Source organism: Hipposideros armiger, unplaced genomic scaffold (genome assembly GCF_001890085.2).
Source record: "Hipposideros armiger isolate ML-2016 unplaced genomic scaffold, ASM189008v1 scaffold_447, whole genome shotgun sequence".
In the NCBI taxonomy this organism is placed as follows: domain Eukaryota; kingdom Metazoa; phylum Chordata; class Mammalia; order Chiroptera; family Hipposideridae; genus Hipposideros; species Hipposideros armiger.
In genome coordinates this window covers 374606-384148 of record NW_017731797.1, presented here as the reverse complement: position 1 = coordinate 384148, position 9543 = coordinate 374606, and the positions used below count along the sequence as shown (strand labels likewise).

The window sequence follows — 9543 nt, the reverse complement described above, 5'->3', positions numbered from 1 at the left end:
AGTCATATTCTCAATGACTGGGGTAACAGGGACCTTGAGGGGTCCATACCTTTCCTCCTTTTGCCCCTCCTGCCAGGTCCCACCAAACCAGGGAAGCAGCTGCTTTCTGCCTTTGTCATCCTGCCCTGGACCCCACTCCACAGCTCACAACCTCCTGGCCTAGCCTTTGCCCCTGGGGGTTTGCAGTGAGTTAATGAGCTGGTCTCTGAGGTATGAGCAGCTCTGGGAAAGGGGGCACTAAATATGGCCATCACAGCATTCGCATTTGTCACACTCATTTCTGGCCTTAATAGGCTGCTGGCCACAGGATCAGCACATCAGCAGGTCTGCCAGCTCTGGCAAGGGAAAACCGATGTCCACACTGGTCTAATGGGGTTGCGGGAGGAAGATGGAGTAGAGGGGTGGGATGCAGCCCCAGCATCTCCACCCACCTCTCACAAGGGTTTACCTGGACCTAGCTGGAATCCTCCTGGGGCCCCAGAAGTCAGAGGGCAACTACCTTCTGGGGCCCTGGGAAGTGAGAGGCCCAGGCTTCAGTATGGGAGGAGGCCAAGCGTAACCAACATGGTATCAGCCAAGTCTGGGAACCTCAATGGGTCCACGGTGCTAGGGGAACATGGCAGTACGGCATTTCAGATCAACACAATTTATTAAGCACCAACAGTGAGGCAGGCTCTGTACCAGGAACACAGAGATGAATAAGACAGTCCCTGCCCTCAAAGGGCTTACAGTCTAGTAGGAGAGACCAACCAGCTTTGGGCTGATTACTATACTGTGGATTCAGGTAAAATACAGGGGTGGTGGGATCCCAGAGCACATAACACAGCCTGGGGCTTCAAACAGTGTCTGAGCTGGGAGTCAGTCAGTGGTAGAAAAAAAAAAAATTTCCAGGTTGGGGAACAGCATGGCGAAGGCACGGAGGCGAGAAACAGCCTGGTGCACACGGACTACCAAGAGTTCAGGGCTAGGAGTACATGGAATGGGAGGTAGAGTGGTGGGAAGTGGTGAGCAGGGTGATAGAGGTGCTGGAAAAACACCAAGGTGGGGGGCAGTGGGTCATCCCAGAAGAGGCCCGGCCTCTGCCGGCTACTATACTACATTACCTACAGGGAATCCTCACTGCGTCCAGGCCAGGGCATCAACTAGGGGAAAGTCCTGTTTGAAGGTGGTAACCCTTGGTACAAAGTCATTTGCCATGGTCCCCCAAGGAGGTTTTGGCCACGATGGGGCATGTGCGTGGAGGGGGTCCAAGTCTAAGGAACCTCCCCAGTTTTAAACACTGGTGAGACCACAGAGGGACAGTGTTCCTCACTCCTAGCCACAAGAAATTTAGAACAGTCTCCCACTACTGCTTACACACCCCATCAAGGACACTGTTCTGCAGGTAGTTTTAGAGGGAGGGGCCCTGGGAAGGTGGGAGGGAGTATCTACTGACAGAGGGCTATTTCTCTGCATCAGACAGGATGCACAGCAAAGAAAGGTTAGCCCAGTGCAGGGCTCCAGTCCAGATTCAGAGGGGGTGGCGGGGAGAGGGAGAGAGGGACAGAGGGAGGGAGAGAGGAGGGAGAGAGATAGAGATAGATGATAGATAGATAGATAGATAGATAGATAGATAGATAGACAGACAGACAGATAGATAGAGAGGTGAGGGGGCTGGGAGGAAACAGGATGCATTTATTACCTAGCTTCAGCTTCCGAGGAGATGGAGGTCTGGGGCTTCCTGCCTTGGAGTGCCCACTAGGGGGAAGGCAGGAGGTAGCGGGTGAGCAGGTAGAGGAGACTGGCAATGCCGGCCAGACCTGTGAGGACCCCGAGCCTCAGCGGCAGGTACTCCAGGGAGCGCTCCAGCTCTGCGTGCAGGAGGATGATCTGGCGTTTGGTGACGCTCCACTCCCCCGAGTTGTCCAGCACGTGGCGGGCCAAGCGGGCCTTATCCTTCAGGGGCAGCTGGGCATTGATCCGGGCCTCTGCGTCCTCGCGGTTCAGGTTGTTCCGCCGCATCAGCCGTGCCAGCTGTGTGTCGCGATCGCTACGGACAGGGCCAAAGGGCTGCTCAGGCGTTGTGGGCCCCAGCCTCCCTCCCACCAGCAAGTTACAGGGTTGGGCAGCCCCTTCCTTGACTTTAGTTCCACAGCCAGGGAGGAAGGCCTGGAAGTTCACTGGCTCCCCCGGCCTCACTCCACTCTGTGAGGACCCTGGTAGCAAGATGGGCTATATAAGCCCCTTGATATCAACAAAGGGGAAAGGCTGCATCAGCTGCTTTCTGCCATCGGGCGTCTCTCTGCTTTGCCACAAGGCTGAGAATTCCCAGTTCTAACAAGGGAGGATTTGATCACCTGGAATCGGCCACATCCTGGATCACTGGATGGGTGACCTTTACTTTTTAAAGGCCTGTGCCTGCAAGCTAAACGCTTCCTGCGTTTCCCCTGGGGGCCAGGCCTGCTGCATCAAAAACAGCTTCCAGGGCCACCACAAAGACCCCTCTTCCTTGCCACCCGCACATTTAGAGCAAAAGGGCTGTGCTGAGATGGTGGCTACTATGCTTGATGCCACTGATGAAGGGGGATGCGCAAGCCCCAAGGTGCTTCCATACAGAGCAAGGACTTGAGAATGGATCCCCTCAGTCCTTGAGGCAGGGCCCAGCACTGCAGACCTAGTCGCTCAACTCCAAGGAAATTTAAAGGAGACCTCTTTGGCCCACTCTGGTATCACCACCTGGGTCATTCTTCATGAAATTCCCTGGCCTGCCTTTGGCTACACACAACTGCCCAGCTGTCCTCTAGGACGGAGTCACCTCTAACACCCCTCTAGCTATGTGACTACCTAAGTCCCCCAATGGGAACAACGGGAAAGGTGGCAGCAGCTGCTTTCTGCCCTTAGGGGCTTCACTGCTTTGTCACTGGGCCTGAGGTTTCCCAGTTGCAAGATGTAAGATGGGACAAGTTGATCACTATAGTTTGGTCTTCTCTTAGGTGTGGCCTAGACCAGAAGGCCTCCTGGGATGTGAAGACAGGCCTTTCAAGGACAGATATAACCTGAACGCTAGCCAGTTCAGTTCCACTGCCATTCAGAACAGAAGGCTGCAGAAAATAACTTCTGGCTGGCTGATCTGGAGAGACCTTATAGAATGGATGGCATCAGTAATGGCCCTGAAAAGTAATTGGGACTTCTGATTTCCTTTGTTATGGGGACAGCGTACTGTCAAGGTTATAGAGCCAATGGCTGAGAACAAGGACTATATCCAACCTTAGTAAGGGATCTCACAAGTCTGGGCTAGGAAAATCAGAGTGAGAGAATGGAGACAGCTTAGGGCCACCTGAGTGCACACCCTTCTCAAGGTGTGGCCTAGACCACAGGACCTCCTGGAATGTGAAGGCAGAACCTCCGCCAGCCCTTCCTGGGGCTCAGAAATAGTCCCGTGTGGTTAGTTTAAGAACTGATGGTATTTATGGTAATGGGGTTTTTACTAAACACTTATTCCACAATTGATACATTCCTCAAAAATATGAATGATCACATTTTGGTAAATGCCCCCAACAAAAGCACTTGGTGTAGTGTGACAGTTAAAGGAATCCATGAGGGGGATCCCTATTGTTGTAAAGGGCAGATCCTTCTTATGAAAAGCAAATAATCATTCATTCATACCTCTGGCATCTCTCATGAGTCCTACACCCACATGTGCTGCAAGTGGGGCATGAACAGAACCCAGGGCTCTGGCAAAGGTTCCTCTGGCTGGTGCGTGGGGCTGGAGAATCTCCCGGAGAACAGGCAGAATCAGCCCCACTTATCTGCCAGGAGCCATAGCTATCTCTACTCTTAGCAAACAGACCAGCCTCACAGGAAAGTACAGGAGGAGGAAGCTGGCAAGGGTAGGCGGGGAGTCATCCGGTGACTGCAGACGCAGCTACCCCTCTCCTATTTTCTCACCTACACTCAACATCCCTTTTGTTTTTGGATTATTGGTACAAAGTTTCAGTGGTATTAAGACTCCAAGGCAAAGAGAATTCCAAGTCTTCACGGAGTTTGCTCGGCCTCAGTTGATAAGTCTTTTCACAAATAGGTAACAAAGAACCCAGAGAGGTTGCAGGTTTACATGGGGAGACATGGGCCCATGCGGGAGCTATGAAGGTGCCTGAGTCCCCACACCAGGCTCAGTGGACTCAGACTGGCTTTTAAATGACAGCCCACGGTGGGGAGCTGTGGGGGAAGGCAGGGTGATGCTCAGGGCACTGAGCACTCCAGACTCCACCTCCAGGGTGCCAGGAACCTCCCACACATTAGTCCCTTGAGAGCCACCCTGTTCCCAAAAGACCCACAGAGCCAAAGTGCCAACCTCTGTGTTTGCTGCACTTGTGGGCGGCATCCAGGAAGTGTCTGGGGGCAGGGACACTCATCTACTCGCTCACTGGGGCTGTGACTCATTTCTCTGACAGTTTGATCCTCCTCTGTTTGCCAAACCTGAATTTTGGTTTGTTTCATATCCTGGGGGATTCTGAGAACAAAGCTCCTTCCTTAGCTGGGCTCTGACAGTTCCCTCCCCGCAACTTTCTGTCCATAGGTGTTGCCAATGAGAGATCCCAGACAAATTCTGTAAACCTCCCCGACCCCCTCGAGTTTTTTTCTTCTATAATTCAGAAGTATCAACGAATGCCCTAACTACCTCATGTTGAAAGGTAAACTGAGTGAAGTAATAAATGTGGGGGCTGTCTGGAAAGTTGAGAAGAGCTGGGGGAGGAAAAACAGATTCAGTGAATAACAATATGGTAGTCCCGGGCAGGGCCTCGCACCTGAAGTACCTCCAGCAGCCAGCAGGGGGAGCCCTTCCCAAGCACTAGAGACCTACCTGGGGGCATATTGGGTCAGGCACCGGGAGGCTGATTTCTATGGGCTCTGGGCACTGCTGCCCCAAACCTGTGTGCCTCCTGGCCACCCTGTGGGGAAAGGGCGTAGTGATATGGGCCATTTCTCATGCCTTACTCCAGGGCTCCTCTTTCCAGCCTCGGTCAGGTCAGGCCATGCCACACACTCACCAGTATACCACCACTGTGTGCTTCATGTACTTGAGAAGTTTCTTGGTCTCAAACAGCAGGGGGATATCCAGAATCACATAACGATATCCTGGGGGAAAGCCGGGAAAGCCACAAAGTCAATTTTGTAAGCACACACTGAGGACTATGTGTTAGGCGTGGCAACAGAGTCGAAGCCATTGGCTCCTGCCATTGAGGGCTCCCCAGCAGAGGGAAAGACCTTCCAAGGATAGGCATAACCTGAAAGCTAGCCAGTTCCAATGCCCTTCAGAAAAGAATGCTGCAGAAAGGCATTTCTGACTGGATGAGCAGGTAAGACCTCGTAGAAGGGATGGCACTTGTATTGGCCTCACAAAGCAGGTTGGACTTCTGATACTTGAAAATGAGCGGGTAGAAGTGAGCGTTCCAGGAATGGGGGACAGCGAAGCACAAGGAGCAGCGACGTCCTACTGCTCTGGCTGAAGTGGAGGCCTTGAGCAGTGTGAGGCGAAACTGATGAGGTGGTCAGGGCGGGCACAAAGCATTGAGTTCACCTTGACCTTAAACCCAAAGAGTTATTTCTGAGCAGGGAATGACACAGCCAGAACTGTAGGAGGCTGGGAAAAGTTTCCCTGCAAGACTCATATGGGGGCGGCAGCAGCAGCCCCAACAGGGAACAAGCTGCTTCACAGGGTCAGAGGCAGACCACCAGCCTGGGACAACAGGGACAGGTCTGTTGTGACTGATACTAAATAACTAACTCCAGTGGGGTGAAAGGCATTAGCTGGCTCTTCCATTGCAAGCCAAGGCCAGTCGAGGGCGGCACCCTCACCAGCTGTGAGTGGGCACATCCCCGGGCTGCCCGCCCAGAAACACCATGGGCTCCACACTCCCAGTTCTCTTTAAGCCAGTGGTCCCTGTGTAGATGTAATAAAGCTGGCAGGGGCCCAGGAGCAGTGAGGGGCAAGGACAGGCACGCTCGCGGGCTTGGATGGTGTCCCACTGCAAACACTTCCAACCATAGAACCAGACACATATCACACCAATTCCAAGGGTGTCACAGAAAAACTGGCGCTCCAGGTGATGCAGGGAACAGGCGTGACAACCCAAACTGCTGGGTTGTGCTATTCTCCAGGATGTGCTGCCCAGGAAGCCTTCAGTTTAACAAGGGGTTAAGAGAATGGGTGCTGATGACATACCTGGGTTTGTAGCCCCCCCACTTTCCCACCATGCGACTTTGGGCCCCTTGATAAACCTAATCTGTATAAATGAGTGAAAAGACTACCTACTTCACAGGAAGAATTAAATGAGCGAAGTCAGGCAGAGCACTCAGCACCCCCCACCCAGGTCCTAAGTGCTCCATAAGTGATGGTTATTATATACTACTGTTCCCTGGGGAAGGCGGCTGGCAGTGCTGGCTCCCCCACTCCCCTCCCAACTCGGAACAGGAGCCAAGACCAGATCCTCTATGGGCCTCTTATCGCTCTTTCCTGCTTCACTCCCATCCCTTCCTCTCCCCTCACTGTCCTTTCTCCTCGGCTCCTCTCGGGAGCTCGTGGCCAGCTCTTTGGTTCACTGGCAAAGGGCTATTCAGCTGTCACATCCCTCCTGCTTGATAAGCTCTGCAAACTATCCTGACTCTATTAAGACATCCGTCTGCCTGCACAGAGACCTCCCCAACAGCTGGTGATCTTATCTGACGTTTGATTATACCAACTCTGACAGTTGTATTTGTTATAGTCATCAGGGAAAAACTGGGACTGTGGAAGCCACAGCTGTCGTCCCCATTTTTCACCTTATCAAGCTGAAAAGAGCTTTCTGGCTTTTATTTAAGTGGTGGTGGTTGGGGAGATGGGGGGGGGCTGGGCGAATGACACTGCGGGAGAACTTTGGAGCGAGTGACATTATCCAACGCTTAATTTCAAAAGGGGAAAGCCGCTGTCACCTCAAAGCCCTGCAGATGTACTTGCAACTGGCCTGGGAGCAAATGCAAAAGAGCAGGAATGAAAGGCAGAAGGCTTCCTCCTGAGTGTGGGGCAGGAGGAGGTCCTGGCAGAGACACAAGAGGCAGGACAAAGGCAGAAAGAGTCCAGAGACCCTCCTTGAGGGAGGCCTGCGGCAAGGTACCGAGATGCAGAGCGAAAGCTGGTCCAGCAGGGAGGATGCCCGGAGCCAGCACCCCCACTGGATAGAGCTGGTGGGAGGGGAAGGGGGGGTTAACATCACAGATGTCTGTCAAGTCATCCCTTTCTTTCTGAAGGAAAGTACTGACCAGAGGGAGCTGGGGGTGAGGCGAAGTTCCCCACTTTGTACATGAAAACTTGATGCCAAAGAGAATAGGGGGTTTGGCCACGATTACAGGGCAAACGCTGGAAAAAACCTAGGTGGCTCCCCCAAACCCTTCAGGAAGGAAAGCCTCAGCATCATGACTGACAATGAGGAGCTAAGCAGCCAGGCCTTCAACTCGGAGGCCCAGGCTGGAGGTCACACGTGCCAAAGGCTGCAGGGACCCTAGGCCAGCCTCTTGCCTGATCCCAAGCCACTGCTCTCTGCTCTCCCACTTCTCCTGGTGACTGACCCCATCAAGGACAGTAAGTGTTAGGTCACCCCTACCCAACACTATCCTGAAGAACAGGGCTTGAACTGTGGCACATGGCCTGGGAAAGGCTGCTGACAGCTGCGGCAGAAGGTTCTTGCCAACTGACCACAGACCCCTGCATTTCACACGCTCTCCCCTTCTTTCAGTCCTGGCATGGCACCTGGCTGTCCCGGCTGCACACGCCAGGCTAACTCTCCACTGAGCCCTAGCCCCAAAGGATTACCCTCTTCTTAGAACCGCTCCGCCACCTGCCCTGGCCACCCTGGACCCTCCCTAACTTCCTGTCTTCAAACTTACTTTCCCAGGCGGCATAAGACCAGCACCCAATCTGACTCTGACTGTGGTTTCTATTTGTGTGGTGAGGGACAGTCACTGACGTGGACTCTGTCTCCCTAACAGCTTTGCAAGGTTGACATTATTATCCTCATTATGCAGATGAGTAACAGGCAGAGGGGTTGGCTCACTTGAAAGTCACATAGCTAGAAACTGTGAGGGCCAGGACTTAAACTCAGGTCTCATGACCCCATTATTCATCCGCTACGATTACTCCCATCCCTACTAGAAAAAACAACTTACTTCCTGGGGATCATGGCTCAAAAGCCTCAAGAGTCTCTTCTCATTAAATTGTCAACCTCCTTAAGAGTTGGGGGTCATTGGCTTCTTTCCTCTGGGGCTGGGACGGGGCTCTGCATGGGGGAGGGGTTGCCAATCAACAATGTGAACTCAACAGCCGGGATATCCAGCTCCCTGCTGCCCTGGTCAACTTTTCTGCAGAGAAGAGCCCTGGCCCTGAAAGGAGAGGGCTTTGCCCACCCCTGTCCCAGACCCTGGGTCTTACCCCGGAGGAAGTACTTGAAGGTTTCCTTCATCATTTCCTTGCGGATTTCAGGGTGGGTGATGGTGTTGAGCAGATGCCGCCGGTCAGGCTGGTTAAAGATCAGGTCTCCCAGGACCTTGCGATTGATGTCGCCATTCTCGAGCAAGACCTCAGTGCCAAAGGCCTCCACGATGCGCCGGTGGGCAGGGTATCCTGGCTGGACGACTGTGACACGAGGAGGAGGCTGAGTTACTCACTGGAGCCTCCAGGTCAGCCTCAGGACCCCGAATGGCCAGAGGCAAAATGATGGGGGAACCCAGGGGTGCTTCCTTCAATTGAAGCACAAAGGAAATGAGGGGAGGGAAAGTAGTTAAGGAAGAGAGGAGAGTGCACAGAATCCCTCCTGTTGGTCACAGGGTGAGGTGAAGGGGGGGCGGGGACTTCTAAGGAGAGGGAGGGGTAAAGAGGAAAGGACAAGCATGGTGCAGGGAGCAGGACATCAGACAGGGCTAACGGGAAAGGCTTCCCCGCCTCTGAGGCCTTGGAAGGCCTTATAAAAAGGTGAGGTGGCCTGATGGAAGAAAGGAAGCCCAGGGGAGCTGCCGTGTCCAGTCCCGCAACCCGCCCCCTCCAACTCACCATGTCGGGCGATGACGTCGACATCAATCACTGCACACCCCAACTGCTGGAACACCTGGATCACTGAGCTCTTGCCTGAGGCAATGCCCCCTGTCAGGCCCACCAGGAACATCTTCCTAGGGAGACTACAGACCCAGAATCGAACAATCACTGGAGTACGGTGAGCTTAGTCGACTGGAATGGGCCACGACAGGAAGGCCAGAAGGACCTGCGTGTGGGACGAGAGCAGGCCTGGTCAGGGCTGGGGGAGTGAGGCAAAGGAAGGAAAGGGAGACACAGTCTGACCAGGCTTGGGGAGCTCTGGGTCCATCCTGAAACTGGAAACTCGTTCAGGAAAGGCCTCCAGTATTCTTTGAAAAACACTCATAAATAAGGCAAACTAACACAGTCTAAATTTAGCAAAGTGCTGAGCAGGCAGAACAAGGTCAGGTGTTGCTAAGCAGAAAGTGCTTTCTGCAGGCAGCAGTACCCTTCCGATGCAG

At 53.5% G+C, this 9543-nt stretch overlaps 1 protein-coding gene across 6 annotated transcripts in view; it reads right to left on the bottom strand.

Moving 5' to 3' along the window:
- Positions 1–1586: 1586 nt before the first annotated feature.
- The window catches only part of DCAKD (dephospho-CoA kinase domain containing), a 26477-nt gene continuing 18520 nt past the window's right edge, over positions 1587–9543 (bottom strand). For all 6 annotated transcript variants that reach the window (XM_019665581.1, XM_019665580.1, XM_019665585.1 and 3 more), the window contains 4 exons: positions 9062–9269; positions 8444–8647; positions 5031–5118; positions 1587–2029 (listed from right to left, as the gene is read on the bottom strand). In XM_019665581.1, coding sequence (XP_019521126.1) covers positions 1738–2029; positions 5031–5118; positions 8444–8647; positions 9062–9173 — 696 coding nt within the window. In that variant the 5' untranslated portion in view covers positions 9174–9269 and the 3' untranslated portion in view covers positions 1587–1737. The remainder of the gene's footprint in view (positions 2030–5030; positions 5119–8443; positions 8648–9061; positions 9270–9543) is intronic.